The following is a 22819-nucleotide window of genomic DNA, read 5'->3' as shown; positions in this document are numbered from 1 at the left end:
CAAATTCCATATTTGTTTAGAGTTTTATATCCTGTGGTGCAATGTACATCAATTCATATTTCATGATAAAGATCTTCTTAGTTTGCTAGCACAATTTGACCAGATTATTAATACTAACTTGTGGTCTCCACTAAATATTATTCCAGTCCAAGAAGCCTCTACAACATCAGTTACAAACAGCAAGGACTTTTGTTCCTGACCAGACCCTGGAATTCTACTGACCACAGTCTATTTGACAAAGCCTTTCACTACAACTCTGACAATTTTCAGTGTTAGATTATTTGCCATTCATTTCATAAGCCCTAGGCTACTCTGCAAATCACTGACGTGCCCTCTGAAATGCAAGTTATTGCATTTATTGGATAATCCTTCTCTACTTACTTGGTTACCTCCACAAAGAATTCCAGCAGTTTTGTGAGGCATAACCCATTAAGCTCTGAAACCCTTGCTGCTACAGCATTATTCTGGATGAAGAGAGAGTGAGTTTACTACCACACTTTATTATGAATGATTACTGTTTAATATTTTTCTTTGCTCTGGAATCTTTCAAATCCATGTTTTTTTAAAATTTTATGTCATTGATTAATGAAAAGCTGATTAATGAAAAGCAGATTAATGGAAACCTTGAACTTTATCCTTTTGTTGCTGAGTTAGTGGATTCCCTCCCAGTCTACAGGTAATACAAATAGTGTTCTCCAGTTACATATTGGCACTCTGGATACGATTATCAACCCTGCACGCATAGGTGCCAGGTACTTCTACCACACCAGATGAAGGAATTATTATACTCCCAGTCTGAGATTAAAATTTAAACCATTAATTAATTCTGCTCTTATCAGACATAATTGCTGTCCACCACACAACTCAAAATTATTTAAGAATAAAAAAGGGAAAAAACAAGCGTTCTCTATTCCAACCAAAACCATAGGCTCCTGACAAACACATATAGACCTTCTGGCAATACAGTACTAATATCTTTTTTTTCTCCATCCCTGCTTAACTGTAGCTGATTAGGCACACTTTGAAATAAATGCTTTATGATTACTCACTGTCTTGATTGGCTTGTCCCAAGCAAAATATTCAGAAATAATATACATTTTGATTCTAAAACATCAGGCTGTCCCGGAATGGTTCAATATCTCACATTACAAAAGTATTATTTGCCGATTCTGAGGAAACCAAAAGTAAATTTGAAAATTATAAACTTGCAAAAGCAACAGAATGCAAGATTATTACATGGAGCATGTTCATCCAGCAGCAGGAGGAAGGGGCAGTTCTTAATTACTGCACATTATAATCATGTTACTGAGTATTAGCAGCTGCAAAAAAAATCCCTTATAATTTAAGATACTGTAATTAAAGTTGCTGAGTATGTAAAATAATAACTGGTTTGGGCAGACCACAGCATTGCTTTAGAAAGCTTGAGAGGCTTTCAAAACAACTCTCAAACTGTGGGGCACATGAAGGGGCAAAACACTCATATTTGTGACACAGCATGAAAAAAAAAGGAACACCAAAATCCAAAGCTTTACTTAATGGGACTATCGACAGAGTTAACATTTTTAAAGGAGTTTCATTTCATGCCATTCTGAGTGGAAGGGACTTTAATCATTTTACGCAAGCCACTAGTAATCCACACACAAAGGTACAAGCAGTGAACACTGCACAGGCAGAGTTGCCATGGGGAACAATCTTTCACTCCGTGGTTAGCTAGAGCAATTAACTGTTGTTACTGACAACAGATCTTTTCCATTCACAAGCTCAAGATTAAACAGAAATTGAAATAACAGACTGAACTGGGACAATTCCAAAAAACCCCACAAACTTGAGCATTAAGTATTTATACAGGGAAAACAGAATTTTATATACTGGCACGAAATCATTGGTATGTACGAGCACTGAAGAAATGTTTAATCTTAAATGTTAACAATTTGAGATTGAGACAAGGATATTATTACAATTTACATTAAAGAAAAACTCTTAATACATAATCCATAATTTGATTTAAAGTTGGAAAACTTTTTATTTTTAAATTTAAGTCTATTGTTTTCAGTCTTTAAAACAAAATTCTCATAGTCTAAATAAAAATATTTTCCAACATTAAAGGGTAACTGAGAAGTCAACAGGTTCACATAGAAACATAGAAAACCTACAGCACAATACAGGCCCTTCGGCCCACAATGCTGTGCCGAACATTAATTTGCCCTTTCTCATTTGTTTAAGTTCTTCTGTAGCTTCACTAATTCTTCCAAACTACCTGCCCCTCCATTTATCTTCATATCATCTACAAACTTTACAACAAAGCCATCAATTCCATCATCCAAATCATTGACATATAATGTAAAAAGAATCAGTCCCAAAATAGACCCCTGTAGAACACCACTAGTCATTGCAGCCAACCAGAAAAGGCTCCCTTTATTCCCACTCTTTGCCTCCTGCCAATCAGCCACTGTTTTATCTAACCTCCTTTAAAGATTTCCGGTACGAATCATTTCCAGGCAACAAGATTCACTAGTGCAACTCAAGAAAGGTAAGTAAATATTTCCCCACAACTCAAGGTTCAATCAGTAATGAAACATCAAGACTGTCAAACAAGGCTGCGAATTTCCATCTCATTTGACCTATGGATTTTATTTATTTTTACTCGCATAATGTAGCACTAAAAAGGCAATACATGAATCAGAAATTGTTTTATTGTTGTACTGTTAACCCTGAAATATTCAACAGAACAGCAGCTATAAATGTTCACACATTGTAGTTGCCTTGTATTAAACTGAAAAAAAAATTTTGTTCACAAATCAAGATTGGCCCAATAATCACATTTTCCAACAATAACATGGATTTACACTACATCTCTAACATATAAAGCATCTAAACATAGAAAATAGGTGGAGTAGGCCATTCGGTCCTTCGAGCCTGCACCGTCATTCAGTATGATCATGGCTGATCATCCAACTCAGAACCCTGTACCAGCCTTCCCCCCATACCCCCTGATCCCTTTAGCCACAAGGGTCATATCTAACTCCCTCTTAAATACAGCCAATGAACTGGCCTCAACTGTTCCCTGTGGCAGAGAATTCCACAGATTCACCACCCTCTGTGTGAAGAAGTTTTTCCCTCATCTCAGTCCTAAAAGGCTTCCCCTTTATCCTCAAACTGTGACCCCTCGTTCTGGACTTCCCCAACATCTGGAACAATCTTCCTGCATCTAGCCTGTCCAATCCCTTTAGAATTTTATATGTTTCAATAAGATCCTCCCCCTCAATCTTCTAAATTCCAACGAGTACAAGCCTAGTTGATCCAGTCTTTCATCATATGAAAGTCCTGCCATCCCAGGAATCAATCTGGTGAACCTTCTTTGTACTCCCTCTATGGTAAGGATGGCCTTTCCTCAGATTAGGGGACCAAAACTGCACACAATACTCCAGGTGTGGTCTCACCAAGGCCTTGTACAACTGCAGCAGTACCTCCCTGCTCCTGTACTCGAACCTCTTGCTATGAATGCCAGCATACCATTCGCCTTTTTCACCGCCTGCTGTACCTGCATGCCCACTTTCAATGACTGGTGTATAATGACACCCAGGTCTCGTTGCACTTCCCCTTTTCCTAATCGGCCACCATTCAGATAATAATCTGTTTTCCAGTTTTTGCCACCAAAGTGGATAACCTCACATTTATCCACATTAAATTGCATCCGCCATGAATTTGCCCACTCACCTAACCTATCCAAGTCACCCTGCATCCTCTTAGCATCCTCCTCACAGCAAACACTGCCGCCCAGCGTCGTGTCATCTGCAAACCAGGAGATGCTGCATTTAATTCCCTTATCTAAGTCATTAAACTTCCCAAAGGCAATGCATTTGGGAAGTCGAGCTGAAGGACAAAAACAACAGACACAGTAGTAATGAAATAAAAGGGATTTGTAAGCAAAGCTGGCAAATTGAAAATCAAAGCACTGCCACCCTGGGAGCCAATATGGATTAATAAATATTGAGGTGATGGTTGAACTGGGGACTGATGCAAGTTCAGAGACAAAACAGTTTTAATCAGCTCACATTTATGAAGAAGTCAACTCAATGCCACATTGGAGCACTAGAACAGATGAGTCTAACATAGGCACAGATGAGACTTTTACTCACAGGCAAAGCGAAGCAAGGACTACAGTGGGCTGTTATGAAGCTGGAAGTAGGATGCCATAGTGAGGGAGCAAATGAAGACCACTTTTTCCTCATTTCCCATGCAAATGAGGTAGAAATGTGGTGTCAACAAAAGGTGATTAAACAATTTATGATTCACCAAATTAAATATTTAGTTAAAGAATCATTGTAATTATCAGCACAAAAGAAAAAACGCTTAAAAGCAATAAATGTCAGTATTGGAAATCTACAAGTAAAACAGTAAGTGCTGGAGGTACACAGCAAGCTGGACAGCATCAGTGGAGAAAGAAACAAAACTGATGATCTTCCATCATGTTTTCAAAGGTGATCATCAACCTGAATTCTTCCTGTGCTCCTCTCCACAGATGCCTCCTGCCCTAATAGGTCCTGTTTTAATTTTGAATAAACTTCTACCATTGGAAGACATTTAAACTCTGGTATAATGACATCTGTGGGGTCAATACACAATATTGTTGTCAGTTAGACATGGGCATCATCGCTTGTCTATTTTACATCTCATCTCTTTAACCAAAATAAGTCAATGTGCAACAATGCCTCCTTTTTTTTTACAAGCACTATTAAAGCAAATGGCTTACAAGTAGATGTGGACATAACCTTGCACCTTAACCACTTGATTTCTCCCGGAAAAATGCAAAGCAGAGAACAGTGCAAACAATACAGACAAATGCTCGTTGCATTTTTATGTTAATCGTAAAAGGAAGTTTTTGGACATATGGTACATGTCAATATCTTGTCAGACAAATCTAGTTAATTCAAATACTTGTCTCTTTCACTGCTGCACTGCATCTCTCCTCATTAGATCCTCGCCTATTTTCCCAGTATTTATCCAATTGCATTTGAAGACCATTTCCAAATTAGCTTCCAATATCCAATTCAAAATTACTCACTGTTTGAAGAGGTTTCATCATATACCTTCATTTTACCAGTCACCTTATTTTCAGGACAAAAAACTATAGTTATTTAGTTGCTCAACAGTAAAATTCTGTAGACACAAGTAATCAAAGGGCATTTGTCCAAAATGAAAGAATGTAGTGGACTACAGGGGGACTTTATCCTTACATATATAATGGTGCATATTATATTCCTGCTGGAATGCTGGGTCACAGCAGTTACCAACTCACTGGATTTCATGCACCGCTGCTGGAGATGAGGCTTAGTTGTATTAGTTGAGTGAAAGGATACCTTTTATATTTTCCCCCTCTGCTTTATATTTAAGATGGCTGGCATATCTACCTAGACCTCATTCATTTGAGGAGGGGTCGTCCATGAGGATTTAGAAATAAATTTGTTTTCTTTATTTTTAATCTTAATGTTAATTTCAGTTCAAATAATTTTTCAGGTTTATCTAAATTGTTTCAATTCTTTTAAAATGCTTCGGATTAATATTAAGCTAATGAAAAGACTGTTTGTGGTTCAAGATGATTGAAGTTGAGGGGGTATACCAGAGGGCCCTTGGATCTGCCCTGAGAACTGGTCAACAAGCTACTTGGTTTCTTCGGATGGTCACAGCAGGAAGACCGATGGGGCCACAGGAAGGTTATCCAGCATGGTAATTAAGGCACAAGCAAGGTGGTATGTGATGCAGTTCATCAATTTAAAAGATGTTCCCAATAAGAATGCAACACTAATACTAAGCACAGATTGAAAATGTACAAAAGCTGCTCTCGCTACACAAAAACACTAGTGAAGTTCCATGTCTCTCTCCCCCAAAAGTGCCTCAGATTTTTATCAGAAGCAGAAAATAACTATGTATGCATCAAAGCTGAAATACTTTCACCTAAAATCTGGATCAAAACATTCAAGGTTCTTAGGTTTACAGATGACAAAGATAAGCCACATGAATTCAAAGTGGCAAGAAAATTAATAGAGTAAGCTGTTCTTGATTCGGAGAATACTGGGTATTTCCAGGTATACAATGCAACATTATCATAGAGTATGTGAAAATAATTTCATGGATTTATGTATCACTTTCTTCACATGGGGAACAACCAGCCAGGGAAATGGTTATTTTAAATTTAGTATTGTGTAATCTGAAAGGGTTAATGTGATGAGCTAACATTAAGAGGCCCTCAGGGAAGAGTTATCACCATTTAGAAAATTAAAGTGATTTAGTTAAATATGGAACTAAGGTATTGAAACTTTGATGCAGAATCAAAAAGGGTAGCAAATACTGTACTCAGTGTTATATCTCAATGCACAGAGTACAAGAAATAAGGTGGACGATCTTGTTGCACTATTACAGATGATCAGGTATGATGTTGTGGCCATCACTGAATCGTGGCTGAAGGACGGTTCTAGTTGGGCACTGAATGTCCAAAGTTACACGTTGTATTGGAGAGATAAGCAAAGGGGGTGGCGTGGCGTGGCTCTGCTGCTAAATAATGGCATCAAATCAGTAGATAGATGTGAAATAGGATTGGAAGATATTGAATCCTTGTGGGTTGAGTTAAGAAACTGCAAGGGTAAAAGGACCCTGATGGCAGTTATATACAGGCCATCCAGAAGCAGTCAGGATGTGGACTACAGATTACAATGGGAAATAAACAGGCATGTCACAATTTCAACATGCAGGTCAATTGGGAAAATCAAGTTGGTATTGGTTTTCAAGAAAGTGAGTTTGTTGAATGCCTACAAGATAGTTTTTTTTAAAAAAAGAGTGGTTTGCCATTGAGCCTACTAAGGGATCAACTATTCTGGATTGGGTGTTATGTAATGAACAGAGGTCATTAGGGAGCTTAAGGTAAAATAACCCTGAGGAGACAGTAATCACAGTATGATCGAGTTCAATTTGAAATTTGATAGGTTGAAAGTAAAGGTTAACATAGTAGTATTTCCATAGAGTAAAGGAAATTACAGTGGTATGAGAGAGGAGTTGACCAAAGTAAATTGGAAGGAGATACTGGCAGGGATGACAGAGCAGCAATGATGAGAGCTTCTGAGAAAAATGAGGAAGGTGCAAGATAAATGTATTCAAAAAACAAAGAATACTCAATAGTACAACTGTGGCTGACAAGGAAAGTCAAACCTAATGTAAAAGCAAAAGGGAGGGCATACAACAAAAAAATTAGTGGGAAGATAGAGGATTGGGAAGTTTTCAAAAATCTACAAAGAGCAACCAAAAGAATCATTAGAAGGGAAAAGATTAAATATGAAAGCAAGCTAACAAACAAAATCAAAGTTTTTCAAGTATGTAAAAAGTAAAAGATGTGAATGGATATAGGACGGCTAGAAAATGAGACCGGAGAAATAATAATAGGGGACAGATGGCAGATAAATTAAATTACTATTTTGCATCAGTCTTCACTGTGGAAGACACTGGCAATGTGCCAAATGTCGAAAGGTGTGAGGGAAGAGAAGTGAGTGCAGTTACTATTTCAAGGGGGAAAGTGCTCAAAAAGGTGAAAGACCTAAAAGGTACACAAGTCATCCGGACCAGATAATTTGCACCCTAGAATTCTGAAAGAGATAATGCTAGACATTGTGGAGGCATAGGTAATGATCTTTCAAAAATTATTGGACTCTGACATGGTGCCAGAGGACTGGAAAACTGCAAATGTCACTCCATCCTTTAAGAAAGGAAGAAGGCAACAGAAAGGAAATTATAGACCAGTTAGCCTGACTTCAGTGGTCAGGAAGATGTTGGAGTCAATTGTTAAGGATGAGGTTATGGATTACTTGGTGACACAGGACAAAATAGGACAAAGTCAGCATGGTTTCCTTAAGGGAATATCTTGCCCGACGAACCTGTTGGAGTTCTTTGAGGAGATTACATGTCGAATAAATAAAGGTGATGCAGTGGATGTTTCATATTTGGACTTTCTAGTAGGCCTTTGACAAGGTGTCACACACGAGGCTACTTGTCAAGTTAAGAGCCCATGGTATTACAGGAAAGTTACTGGCATTGTTAGAGCATTGGCCAATTGGTAGGAGGCAGTGAGAGGAAATAAAAGGATCCCCTTCTGGTTGGCTGTCAGCAACTAGTGATGTTCCGCAAGGGTCGGTGTTGGGACCACTTCTTTTTATGCTGTATATCAATGATTTAGATAATGGTATAGATGGTTTTGTTGCCAAGTTTGCAGATGATACGAAGGCTAGTGGAGGGGCAGGTAGTGTTGAGAAAGCAGGTAAACTGCATTAGGAGTTAGATTAGGAGAACGGGCAAGAAAATGGCAAATTAAATACAATGTTAGAAAATGCATGGTCATGCACTTTGGTAGAAGAAATAAATGTGCAGACTATTTTCTAAACGGGAAGAAAATCCGGAACACTGAGATGCAAAGCGACTTGGGAGCCCTTGTGCAGAACACCTTAATGGTTAACTTGCAGGTAGACTCAGTGGTGAGGAAGGCAAATGCAATGTTAACATTAATTTCAAGAGATCTAGCAAAAAGAGCAAGGGTGTGATGCCGAGGCTTTATAAGGCACTGATGATACCTCAGTTTAAGTAAGGTGAACAGTTTTGGGCTCCTCAACTAAGAAAAGATATGCTGGCATTGGAGAGGGTTCATAGGAGGTTCAAAAGAATGATTCCGGATATGAAAGGATTATCATACGAGGAACGCTTGGGCTGTACTCACTGGAATTTAGAAGGAAGAGGGGGGCATCTCATTGAAACCTTTTGAATGTTGAAAGGCCTAGACACAGTAGATGTGAAAAGGATGTTTCCCCATGGTGGACAAGTCTAGGACAAGAGAGGAATACATTTCAAACAGAGATGCAGAGAAATTTCTTTAGCCAGAGGGTGGTGAATTTGTTACCACAGGCAACTGTGGAGGCCAGGTCGTTGGTTGTATTTAAGGCAGAGACGGTTAGGTTCTTGATTGGCACAGCAAAGGTTATGAGGAGAAGGCCAGGGAGTTGGGCTGAGGGCGGGGGAGGAGAAAGGATCAACCATGATTGAATAGTGGAGCAGACTCAATGGGCCAAATGGCCTAATTCTGCTCCTGTGTCTTATGGTGTAGCAAATTGCAAGAACAGTTTATTGAAAAGCATAAAATAAATGTGAGAGCTTCTTATGTTACGTACCCAGTAACTGGGATGGCAAACCAGCAGAAATGGACCACTTAGTTGGAGTCTGGTTTAACAGAAACTAATAAAGTTTTATTAAAGAAATAAGTAACACAGTACTCTAATCGTAAGGATATAAATGCAACAGGTTAGCAATGATGAAAGACACATGCACACAGAACTAGGGTAATAGGAATCAACCAAGCTCTACCGCAGTCTAGGGGTAAAATGATCAGTCTCAGTGACGCAGAGTTCAGTTCAGCTTAGTACAGTTCGCAGTAATTGCTGTTGTGCCTTTTTTGGGGGGGGAGAGGGGGGGAGAGGGGGGGAGGGGGGGGAGGGGGGGGAGGGGGGGGAGAGGGGGGGAGAGGGGGGGAGAGGGGGGGAGAGGGGGGGAGAGGGGGGGAGAGGGGGGGAGAGGGGGGGAGAGGGGGGGAGAGGGGGGGAGAGGGGGGGAGAGGGGGGGAGAGGGGGGGAGAGATGCAAATTTGATTCAGCAGACCCTTGATGTTCTTCGCAGTTGGTTTTCGGGCAGACACTTTTTTTTAATGTCTTCTGTGGTCACTGACTGTGACCCCTCCGTTCCAGGTACGACCGTTATTCCGCAGTGAACCCGGCACCCAGGCAAGGGCAGACACACACACCAGGTTCCCGCCGATCGTACCTTTTCACACTGTGCGTCTATAGTCGGTTCCCGCGACCAGACCTCCAACCTCACACCAACTTGTGGGGGCACACTGCTTTTCCAGGGTCTCGTTATCTCGTGATCTCATGCCTTAGCCAACCTGTTCTTTTTATCCCCCTGCTGGGGTATTGCCTGTCCATCAAACTTCAAACAGTTCAGGTTCAAAGCAACCGGTCTGTCAATATTCTGAAATGTGTTTCTTTCTCATTAATCTCTCTCTTCTCTCTTATTAGCATTTTGACTGTTTCTCCATTGTCTCACTTATCTCTCTCATCAGCAGCAATCTTCTGATAAACTTGGTTTGTCGTCACACTATAAATATGTAACAAAAAGAATTTGCAGAAAATTTGCATTTCTTGCAGATTGAGGCAAGATAAATTATACTGAGGAATATGGAAATTACAAAAAATTAAACTGAGATCTGGTCTCTAAAACTCCCAAGATAACATAAAGCTCTGGGGATGAAATAGAGGATAACAAATCCAGAATGCAAATGAGGAGCTCAAGTAACTTAGTAAATAAAACATTTCAGAAGGAAAACAGACAAATTCCCAAATTGGCAGTAAGGGGTTGCTGACTGCACTGTTTGTCATCTTCCAAATAGGTCCTCGTATGGTTTTCTAAGATTAAGCATATATGACTCCATGATTTAAGGGAAGAAAAGAATTAGTTAATGCTGGCTCACAGAACAAGCTGAGAAAAGGACTGATGGGGACTTCTGAGGATATGTGACAATTTGGTGATGGACAGATTCATAACAGGTAGAATACAACATAGACAAGTGAGTACATCCAGTTCAGAAGGAAAATCGAGGAGGTGGAGTTTCTTTACGGTGAGAGACTGAAAAGTATTGGTGTTCAAAGGAAGCTGGGCAACATTTGTACAAAAGTCTCTGGAAGTTAATACACATGTCCAGGAAAGCAGATAGCATACTGGGCCCCAAGAGGATTTGAGAAAAAAAGGCAGAGATATGTTGGACCAATATTATAAGGTCCTGGTGAGACACTCTGGAATATTGTCTAGAGGTCTGGTCTGCCTATCCAAGAATGGATATACTTGCATAGAGGGAATGGAAAGAAGACCTAGTAGATTAATTCCTAAAATGGTAGATCTGCCCTAAGAGGCGAGGCGAGGCAAGGCAAGGCAAGGCAGACATGTCTTACAAGGCAAGACCAGGCACACAGCACCTACGCTCAAGTATATAAAATGTGCGTTACCTCAACATAATGAAAAAGTAGTTACAGGCCTGACAACGTTTACATAGAGTTGATGCTTCCTGGCTGAAGTACAGACTGTCCACAGGTTATGAATGTGACTTATTGACACCTGTATATACAGTTGAGCTCCCATAATATTCAAGTCAAATGTCTAGTGTATGCACATAGGTTTGTTCCTTTAAAATGCAGAACTAGTTTTCTCAGCCTCTCCGCTTTTGGTAACTGCTCTTTCTGAGCAGCCTTAAGTGCTTTTAATACCACCCATTACAATACTATGGAGGCATGATTACCAAATCAAGTGATTTGTGTGTATTTTCTCACAGATAAAATCAACTTAAGGATAAAATTGACTATAAGGACATCTGTATAAACAGAACTGCCTCATTACCCAGGGACAGCTTGTGTCTTGAACCAGAGGTTGCAAATGCAAATAAGGGTTCATCAATAGGACAGAGATGAGGAAAATTGTTATCCACTCAGATGGAAGTGAATCTCTGAGAGTTGTTGAGGCACAGTTGAATATGTTTAAGTCAGATCAACAGATTTTTAGATAGTACAGAATAAAAAGATGAGGTTGATGCAGAAAGCAGCACTGATATTAAATATTAATCATGGTCTTATTAAAATGGTACAGCACATCCAAATGATCTAAAAAGAAACCAATTCCTCTATTCTAATGTTTCTTATGTTCCTATGCAATAACTTATTTCCAAAAGGATAACAGTTATATATTTTAAAAATGTAATACAGAACTATTATAATAATACTGAGTTTAAAATATACTGCTCAGGTTCAGTCTTTTCTAGCAGAAGATACAGGTGATTGGTCAAGGCTGATTTATTGGGATAGATCAGGGAATTCCCTTTGCTGCTTGGTAAAAAAAAAACAAATTTCAAAATGATTAAATTGAAATTTTTAAAAATCTTAATGGCAACAACTTCCTTTTCTCTTTAACTAGAAACAGAACTGCAGGTATCATATTTTACATAAACAACTATTAAATACAAGGAAGAGTTGCTCAAGACAGTCTTGAACTTTGGAATAGATTATCAAATTGCGTACAGAATAGGAATTCATTCAGTTTCTTTTGTGAAGGTGTACAAAGAATTCCCTTCAATGGGGCTCAGGGAAAGCAAGTATTGGCCACATCAGGATGGGTTCTGGCAGTCTCTTGAAATGCTACATTTTCTTCAAAGACTGGAGAGGAACTTCCTTCACTAACTTGGTGGTCAATTGCCACCATGTGACCAGACTTGTGAGAAAGTGGTAGTGCACAGCATTGTCACTATTATGCCCTTTCTTTACAGGTGTGAGCAAGAGCAGAAAAGCACGAAAAAGTGACTGTTTGAATGAAAGTGATTTCTTGTATAAACACTTCATCACATGTGAATTGGCCGGAGTTCTTTTACTTCCTGCCAGTTTCATTTCTTTGCAAATTCAGTCCTGGCACTGATAATCATTGAGCCAGCTTGATCTGGCTTCATCACTCGTAAATGCGTGGCTGAGGGATTGGAGCAGGGGGCAGGGATTCAAGTTTTTGGATCATTGGGACCTCTTTTGGCGCAGGCGTGACCTGTACAAAAAGGACGGGTTACACTTGAATCCTAGGGGGACCAATATCCTGGCAGGGAGATTAGCGGGGGCTACTGAGGTGACTTTAAACTAGAATGGTTGGGTGGTGGGAATCAAATTAAAGAGGCTAGGTGTGAGGAGGTTAGTTCACAACAGGGGGATGGAAACCAGTGCAGAGAGACAGAGGGGTGTAAAGTGACGGTAGAAGCAAAAAGTACTAAGGAGAAAAGTAAAAGTGGCAGGCCGACAAATCCAGGGCAAACATTAAAAAGGGCCACTTTTCAGCATAATTGTATAAGGGCTAAGAGAGTTGTAAAAGAGCGCCTGAAGGCTTTGTGTGTCAATGCAAGGAGCATTCGTAATAAGGTGGATGAATTGAAAGTGCCGATTGTTATTAATGATTATGATATAGTTGGAATCACAGAGACATGGCTCCAGGGTGACCAGGGATGGGAGCTCAACGTTCAGGGATATTCAATATTCAGGAGGGATAGACATGAAGGAAGGGGAGGTGGGGTGGCGTTGCTGGTTAAAGAAGAGATTAACGCAATAGAAAGGAAGGACATAAGCCGGGAAGATGTGGAATCGATATGGGTAGAGCTGCGTAACACTAAGGGGCAGAAGACGCTGGTGGGAGTTGTGTACAGGCCACCTAACAGTAGTAGTGAGGTCGGAGATGGTATTAAACAGGAAATTAGAAATGTGTGCAATAAAGGAACAGCAGTTATAATGGGTGACTTCAATCTACATGTAGATTGGGTGAACCAAATTGGTAAAGGTGCTGAGGAAGAGGATTTCTTGGAATGTATGCAGGATGGTTTTTTGAACCAACATGTCGAGGAACCGACTAGAGAGCAGGCTATTCTGGACTGGGTTTTGAGCAATGAGGAAGGGTTAATTAGCAATCTTGTCGTGAGAGGCCCCTTGGGTAAGAGTGACCATAATATGGTGGAATTCTTCATTAAGATGGAGAGTGACATAGTTAATTCAGAAACAAAGGTTCTGAACTTAAAGAGGGGTAACTTTGAAGGTATGAGACGTGAATTAGCTAAGATAGACTGGCAAATGACACTTAAAGGATTGACGGTGGATATGCAATGGCAAGCATTTAAAGGTTGCATGGATGAACTACAACAATTGTTCATCCCTGTTTGGCAAAAGAATAAATCAAGGAAGGTAGTGCACCCGTGGCTGACAAGAGAAATTAGGGATAGTATCAATTCCAAAGAAGAAGCATACAAATTAGCCAGAGAAAGTGGCTCACCTGAGGACTGGGAGAAATTCAGAGTTCAGCAGAGGAGGACAAAGGGCTTAATTAGGAAGGGGAAAAAAGATTATGAGAGAAAACTGGCAGGCAACATAAAAACTGACTGTAAAAGCTTTTATAGATATGTAAAAAGGAAAAGACTGGTAAAGACAAATGTAGGTCCCCTGCAGACAGAAACAGGTGAATTGATTATGGGGAGCAAGGACATGGCAGACCAATTGAATAATTACTTTGGTTCTGTCTTCACTAAGGAGGACATAAATAATCTTCCAGAAATAGTAGGGGACAGAGGGTCCAGTGAGATGGAGGAACTGAGCGAAATACATGTTAGTAGGGAAGTGGTGTTAGGTAAATTGAAGGGATTGAAGGCAGATAAATCCCCAGGGCCAGATGGTCTGCATCCTAGAGTGCTTAAGGAAGTAGCCCAAGAAATAGTGGATGCATTAGTGATAATTTTTCAAAACTCGTTAGATTCTGGACTAGTTCCTGAGGATTGGAGGGTGGCTAATGTAACTCCACTTTTTAAAAAAGGAGGGAGAGAGAAACCGGGGAATTATAGACCGGTTAGCCTAACGTCGGTGGTGGGGAAACTGCTGGAGTCAGTTATCAAGGATGTGATAACAGCACATTTGGAAAGTGGTGAAATGATCAGACAAAGTCAGCATGGATTTGTGAAAGGAAAATCATGTCTGACGAATCTCATAGAATTTTTTGAGGATGTAACTAGTAGAGTGGATAGGGGAGAACCAGTGGATGTGGTATATTTGGATTTTCAGAAGGCTTTTGACAAGGTCCCACACAGGAGATTAGTGTGCAAACTTAAAGCACACGGTATTGGGGGTAAGGTATTGGTGTGGGTGGAGAATTGGTTAGCAGACAGGAAGCAAAGAGTGGGAATAAACGGGACCTTTTCAGAATGGCAGGCGGTGACTAGTGGGGTACCGCAAGGCTCAGTGCTGGGACCCCAGTTATTTACAATATATATTAATGACTTGGATGAGGGAATTAAATGCAGCATCTCCAAGTTTGCGGATGACACGAAGCTGGGTGGCAGTGTTAGCTGTGAGGAGGATGCTAAGAGGATGCAGGGTGACTTGGATAGGTTGGGTGAGTGGGCAAATTCATGGCAGATGCAATTTAATGTGGATAAATGTGAAGTTATCCACTTTGGTGGCAAAAATAGGAAAACAGATTATTATCTGAATGGTGGCCGATTAGGAAAAGGGGAGGTGCAACGAGACCTGGGTGTCATTATACACAAGTCATTGAAAGTGGGCATGCAGGTACAGCAGGCGGTGAAAAAGGCGAATGGTATGCTGGCATTTATAGCGAGAGGATTCGAGTACAGGAGCAGGGAGGTACTACTGCAGTTGTACAAGGCCTTGGTGAGACCGCACCTGGAGTATTGTGTGCAGTTTTGGTCCCCTAATCTGAGGAAAGACATCCTTGCCATAGAGGGAGTACAAAGAAGGTTCACCAGATTGATTCCTGGGATGGCAGGACTTTCATATGAAGAAAGACTGGATGAACTGGGCTTGTACTCGTTGGAATTTAGAAGATTGAGGGGGGATCTGATTGAAACGTATAAAATCCTAAAGGGATTGGACAGGCTAGATGCAGGAAGATTGTTCCCGATGTTGGGGAAGTCCAGAACGAGGGGCCACAGTTTGAGGATAGAGGGGAAGCCTTTTAGGACCGAGATTAGGAAAAACTTCTTCACACAGAGAGTGGTGAATCTGTGGAATTCTCTGCCACAGGAAACAGTTGAGGCCAGTTCATTGGCTATATTTAAGAGGGAGTTAGATATGGCCCTTGTGGCTACGGGGGTCAGGGGGTATGGAGGGAAGGCTGGGGCGGGGTTCTGAGTTGGATGATCAGCCATGATCATAATAAATGGCGGTGCAGACTTGAAGGGCCGAATGGCCTACTCCTGCACCTATTTTCTATGTTTCTATGTACTATTCCACCGCCACATTTTTTTTTGTCTCTCTGGTTCTGATGGCTTAAAACCTCACTAAGAAGCAGGTAGGCTGCAAGCAGCAATACTGATTTCACACTGCAGAGCATCTGGGGATATAGTGAAGGCACCGTGTAGGAAAAATTTTGTTGAAGCTTTCTTATGCCATCCTAGACCCAAGGAAATATAGTTCAATCATTCCAAATACTAGTCAAAAATACTCTCTCATGATTCAAGCATATAGTTTTCAAAGCTTAGTCAATCTGAAAGCAGGTAGTTACTACAGGGAAAAAAAAACAAACTGGGTACAGCAGTATCTGTGGAGATAAAAGGATGAACAACATTTCATATTGGGGGAAGAGCGTGAGAGTCAGAAAGCAGTCTCTTTAAGTGTCACCAACCAAGGCATTACATTTCACATTTGGCCAGGTTAAACTCCATCTGTCCTGCCCCCCTGATCTCTTTCCCGGCATGTATCCCTGCTTTTAGCATCCCCCTCCCCGCTTCTATTCCCCACTCTGGTCTTTTATCTCTTCTCACTGCCCCTCCTCCTCCCATTTCTCCCATGGTCCACTCCCCTATCAGTCTTCCTTCTCCATTTCCCACCCATCTGGGTTCACCTGTTACCTTGCTTGCCCTCCTTCCCTTCGGCCCACCTTTTTATCCTGGTGTCTTGCCCCTTCCTTTCCAATCCTGATGAAGGGTCTCAGTCCAAAACATCAACTGTTTACACATTCCCATGCATGCTACCTGACCTGCTGAGTTCCTCCAACGTTTTGTGAGAGTTCCATTTCTCCACCTATACCTGCAACTGATCTATATCCTACTGTCTTCTTTGCCAGTCTTCTGCACTGCCCACACCACCACTATTCACCCAGGTCATTTATATACATCACAAACAGCAGAGGTTCCAGGACAGATCCCTGTGAAACACAATAACAGACCTCCAGTTAGAACAAGACCCTTCAACCACGACCTTCTGCCTTCTACAGACAAGCCAGTTCTAAATCCAAATGGCAATTCACCACCGATCTTACGCATTTTTATCTTCTGGATGAGTCCCCCCCCCCCCCCATGAGGGACTTCAAACCCCTTACTAAAGTCCATGTAGACAACGTCCACAGCTCTACTTTCATCAATCACCTTTGTGACCTCGTCTAAAAAAAATCAATCAAGTTAGTTAGACACAACTTGCTCAGCATAAAACCATACTGGCTCTCTCTAATTTGCCCATGGTTTTCCTATCCCCAAGAATTCTCTCCAGTAACTTCCTTACCACGGACTTGAGACTCACCAGTGTACAGTGTTCAGTATATTCCCTGGTTCCCTTCTTGAGTAATATAACAACATCAGATATTCAACAGTCCTCCATGTTGCCTGTGGCTACAGTGGACATGAAGACATTGGTCAAGGCCCCAGCAATTTCTTCTCTTGCCCCTCTCAAAAACCTGGAGTACATCCCATCAGGCCCTGGGGACATATCCACCTTAATGCTCTTTAAGGGACCCAATACTACCTCCTCTTACTTCAAAATGCCTGGCATACTAATATGCTCCACATTAATCTCCTTACCCTTCACATCCTTTTCCATGGTAAACACTGATGTAAAATACTCATTAAAGACCTCACCCACATCCTCTGCATCCAACTCCCTGGTTACCCTCTTGCTCCTGATGTATGTACAGAATTGCCTTTTGGAATTCTCTCTTTAGTCCTACTTGCCAAGGACATTTCATGACTCTATAATGGCTTTCCTAATACCCTTCTTGAATTCCTTGACTACTTTATAAACCTCAAGGACTCTGTTTGATTAAAGTTCCTCAGCTTTACATATACTTTTTCTTCTTGACTAAATTCATCACCTCTCTTGACATCCAAAGTTCTTTTACCTTGCTTTTTTTGTCCTTCCTTCTGACTGGAACATGCCTGCCCTGTACGCTGCACAGTTGGTCTTTAAACATCCTCTATGTCAAATGTGGACTTGCCCAAAACACAGCTGTTCCCAATTAACTCTCCTCATTCATGTCTAACACTCTTATAGTTAGCCCTGCTCCAATTTAATACACTCTTGCAAGATCCATACTTCTCTTATCTACAGCCATCTAAAACTTAGGGTTGCTATGGTCAGTCTTACGAACTGTTCACCCACTGAAAGATCAGTCACCTGGCAAGGCTCATTACTCACCACAAGGTCTAGTACAATACAGCCACTCCTTTGTTGGACCATCTACATACTGATTTAAGAAACCCTCACCTAACAAATTCTGCCCCATCTAAACTTCATGCATTCAAGAGTCCCAGTCTACATTAGGGAAGTTGAAGCCCCCACGACAACATCACTGACGTTTTTTTTACACTTTGCCTGCATATCCACAATGTCCCAGTGACTACTGGTAATGTAGTACCATCCCAGAGTACCATCCCTCCCGACTTTTGAGTTCTTCCGAAATGTTCTCCGTTATGTTACTTCTGAGAGCAGCTCTGATATTGTCCTTGATTAGTAGTGAATCTCCTCCACTTCTTTTACCTCCTCCTCGATCTTTCCTAAAACCCTGAAACACTGGGACATGAAGCACCTATTCCTGTCCCTCTCTCATAGTTCCGTGTACTGATCCAGACTCCAAGTTCATCAATTTTACCCATATTATTCCAAACATTAAAATACACACACTTCAAACTCTCCCTCCATCATATCTGTTACTTTACTCCTGCCTGTTTTTACTAGCCCCGTTATCTACTTTTCTTGCCAACTCTCCACTGTCTGACATGGTGCTCTGGGCTCCATTCCCCTGCAAAACTAGTGTAAATCCTCCTGAGTGGCACTAGCGAACCTCCCAGCCAGGACAGTGATTCCCCTCCAGTTTAGTTACAACATGTTTCTCTTGTACAAGTCACATCTGCCACAGAAAAGGTTCCAATGATCCAAGAAACTGAAAACCAGCCCCCTGCACCTGTTCCACAGCCACTAATTCATCTGTACTATCATCCTATTCCTACCTGATTACCATATGGCACCGTGAATAATCCAGTGATTACCACCTTGCAGGTCCTGCTCTTCACCCTCTTTCCTTGCTCTCTATATTCACTCTACGGGACCTCTTCCCCCTCCGTACCTATGTCATCGGTGCCAGTGTGCACCACAACCTCTGGCTGCTCAATCTCTCCCTTGAGAATATCCTGCGGCTGCTCCGAGTCATCCTGGACCCTAGCACCAGGAAGGCAACACGCCATCCTGATGTCTTTTTAGTGGGCATAGAACCTTCTGTCCATCTCCATAACTATCACGTTTCCTATCACTATCGCTCTACCTGTCTTTATTCTTCTCTGCTGAGCCTCAGAGCCTGCCATAGTGCCACTGGCTTGAATGCCACTGCTGTGCTCTAATGGGTAATTCCCCCCCCACACACACACAGCCAAAGGGGTATACTTGTTACTGAGAGGAATGGCCACAGGGAAACACTGCACTGACTGCTTACTCCCTTTGCTTCTCCTGATGGTCATCCATCTTCCATCTAAAGCCTTAAGTCTGGGTGTGACCACATCAGTAAAAGTTTCATCTGAGGTTTTCAGCCTCCTGTATGGTCCCAGGTCTATCCACCTCCAGCTCCTTGACCTTGTCAGTCAGGAGCTGAAGTTGGATGCACTTCCCGCAGATGTAGTCATCAGGGAGACCGTTGGGTACTCTGTAATCCCACCTCTTACAGGAGGAACATTCTATTACCTTAAGTACTTGTTACACCCTTGTCTCCAACTTCTCAAGCTTAGGTTCTACAATCAAATGAATGGTTCCAAATGACTCCACACACTTAGTCTGACAAGTGACAAATTTTTCAGTGAGAACAGGCAGAGACAATGTCTGACTGCTACCATATTTTTACTGAACCTCTGCGTGGACAGCTTCATCTTCTGAGATACAGTAAACAGAACCAAACATTGTGCAATCAGCAGCAAATATTCCCCACTTATGACAGTAATCAAATAAAGGTCATTGATGATGGCCCAGGGACTCGTTGCAGCAAAGTCTTAAGCCTGAGATGATTAACCCAATAGGTGTAAGTCTCTTTTCCAGCCAAGGTGAGTTTTTCCTTTGGACATTGACTTGTATTGCCAGGATTCATTGACGTAATACATTGAAATTCTGCTTTGTTATCAAGGTCAGGCACTGTCATACCTCCAAAATTCAGTTCTTTAATCCTCATTGGCCGTAATAGGTTCTGGTACCAAGCAGGCTTGCGAGAACTAAACTTGGCTTTATTGGCAAATAGTGCCTCATGATAACTGTCAAAGAGACCTGCCATTATTTTGATGACTAATAGAAGACTAATTGGCCTAATTCCGTGCCTTCTATTACAGGATAAGCCTAGACAATTTCCCACACTGGCACTTAATATTGAAGTAGATTTTGAAACGTCTTCAGCCATTTGTCAGCCCTACGTTCCTTGTAGAATTGAGTGTCCTCAGCAATTTCTTGTAATATGGAATGAATCCAGCTGGCGGAAGGCTGGTTTCTGTATTAATGGAGCATCAGCAAGGTGCTTGTATGGTTCATCGTCCACTTTCTACTTCTGTCTGAAGATGACGGCAAATATTTTAGCCTGGTCTCTAATACTCAACCTTTGAGGGTGTGAATGTTCATGGTGAACACCCCTTCTGAAAATACTTAATTATGAATTACTATGACTGTGTGCAGTAAAAGTGAAAGCCTTTAATCTTATCTAGGATGAGTTTTCTTGGTTTCCTGTTAAAAGCAGACTTCACTGTTTTGATTCTATGTTGTAACTTCAACAGGCTGGAAGTTCATCTGCAGCAACACATGCTCTTCTCAGGTAGGTTTCCTGGATTATTAGCAAAAATATGCATAAAATGATCAAATTCAAACTGTGCTATCAAATGGCACATCCTAACAGAGGCACTAAAGAACAGATGGAAGAAAAATGAGGAAGTGATATTTCAAACTGGGAATCTCACAGAAGGAAATGAAGGAGACCTCAGATATGGAACAAACCAGTACTGAAGGATTGTACAAATAAACCATCTTACAAACTTAGGAAGAGACTCAAGGTAGATCAATAATAATTTTATATTGGCACCAGTGGAAGTCTAAATTACAAGAAACCTGCCAATTGCCTGGAAGGAGGTTCATGCATGGCCTACTCCAGACAATATTCAAATCATTATTGTGCATGGGTAGACAAGATGCAACGCTGGTTTGCATTTTCTGTAAACATATTCAGGTAATTCAAAACAACTCACTAGCAAATAGTGAACTGACAACTGTACAGGTGGTTTCTCAACATCTGGCACTGGCCCGAAATACAGCTTATAACTGGCTATCAAAAAAATCAGATTCATCCCTTCTCCAGAAAGCAAATACCAAAATACATCAGCTGAATGCTATTTTTGATAACACTGCTAGCACATTCCAGGTACTTGTTATATTTAGATTAGCTTTATGAACATAACAACTGAAAGGTACTTAGTGTAGACAGGTACCAAACAAATGTTTGAAACACTCCTTTGAACAAAAAAAAATCATTTAAAAACTTCACTTGAAACTGCAAACTGCTAAATCGCCAATTCTTTTTTGAGAGGAAGAAGGTGCTTCTCCCTTTCTTCTACACGATACTCAGCAACTAAAATACTTTGGGCCAATCTATATAGCTGAGTTCTCAAAAATGATTATTCAGTAACTGGCTGGCAAAGTCCAACAGGAAACTGTCAAATATATTAATCTCAAAGCTTGTTTTGCTTTTGAAGTTACTCAACCAAACATTTCCTCTCTTCACGACTGCAGTTTTACAGAAATATGGTACAGTGAAAAGATTGCTCTGCAAGTTTGCCAATTTACTTTGATAAATTTCTGCAACCTTAGCATATAGTTCCTAAAATGTGGGGTCACTTAGGTTTATGTCAGTCCTGGATCTATACTCTTGCTGAAAGGCAGGTGAAGCACACCTAGAAGCTGAAATTTCTCATTTCAAATCCATTCAAGTCTATTAGACCAGTTGCCAATGTGGTCTGTGAGTGGCCATACCTTTCCAGGCAATCGTGTTAATATAAGACGATAGCCATAAATCAAATCTTCAAACTGTCGAATATTCAGCACCCTATGTCTCCAGTACATGCTCCAAACTTGCTGTTCAGTTCAATGGTTGCCTTTAGAGCAATGGTAGTTATTACCTAACAAAGCAAATACATTCATTGCAGTGGAGTCTTATTCAGCAGCAAGTGTACAACGGAAAACAGAAAATCTAATTTAGTTGTTAAAAATGAACTGCAGATCACAAGGTTTGGGGTCAGTAGCATGTAGAAGCTGAAAATCGTTGCGGGGAGGAGGGGGATCCGAGGTACAAATAAGTTACATTTTGGACTGTGCTTTGTAAACTGCTGAAGAAAATGTCTCATACTAATAGCTAATCAGATATTCTATTCCTCTCTAGCAATGTTGAACATTAAAAGGTGCAAACTTTACCCTATTTTCATAACTAAAACCAAATATAAAAAAGTTTGTTCACTTTCATGAAGGCAATATGTACACCAAAGGTGATAAGTATAATCTTTCAGCTGCAATCTATTTACATTTTCACTGAATAATGTTTATTTTAAGATAGCACCAATCAGCCTGACTTGTCAAAAATACAAACATTTGTAAATATACACCATCACATTAAAATATTTTAACATTAATTATATAGGTGAATAATCTGTATTTTATTACTTGCTGCAAAAAAAAAACTAGTCCTCAGTTGCTAAGATTGGGAAACCTCAGCCGACACTCCACTATCTTGTGTAAGAAAATGCTACATTGCCTATATTCATACCCATTGGATCAGCACACAACTAAAATGCCAAGTAAACTGGCTTTTCTGTTCAATACAAACAAGTGCACGACTCCCATAGGATGTTCTTCTGCCCTGGTTTCTTACAGCCAGAACT

General features: G+C 40.8%; 1 protein-coding gene across 4 annotated transcripts in view; it reads right to left on the bottom strand.

The window, feature by feature from the left end:
* The window catches only part of tsc22d1 (TSC22 domain family, member 1), a 227295-nt gene that overhangs the window by 84474 nt on the left and 120002 nt on the right, over nt 1-22819 (bottom strand). Inside the window, exon 2 of one of the 4 annotated variants that reach the window (XM_072260815.1) lies at nt 3741-3792. The exons of the other annotated variants lie outside the window; for them this stretch is intronic. Within the exon in view, the coding sequence (XP_072116916.1) occupies nt 3789-3792 (4 nt within the window). The 3' untranslated portion in view covers nt 3741-3788. Of the gene's footprint in view, nt 1-3740; nt 3793-22819 lie in introns of those variants that run through there. 4 annotated transcript variants of the gene reach the window in all.

This window comes from Mobula birostris, chromosome 6 (genome assembly GCF_030028105.1).
Source record: "Mobula birostris isolate sMobBir1 chromosome 6, sMobBir1.hap1, whole genome shotgun sequence".
In the NCBI taxonomy this organism is placed as follows: domain Eukaryota; kingdom Metazoa; phylum Chordata; class Chondrichthyes; order Myliobatiformes; family Myliobatidae; genus Mobula; species Mobula birostris.
Note: the sequence above shows the minus strand (reverse complement) of the source record. Positions and strands in the feature narration are given on the sequence as shown.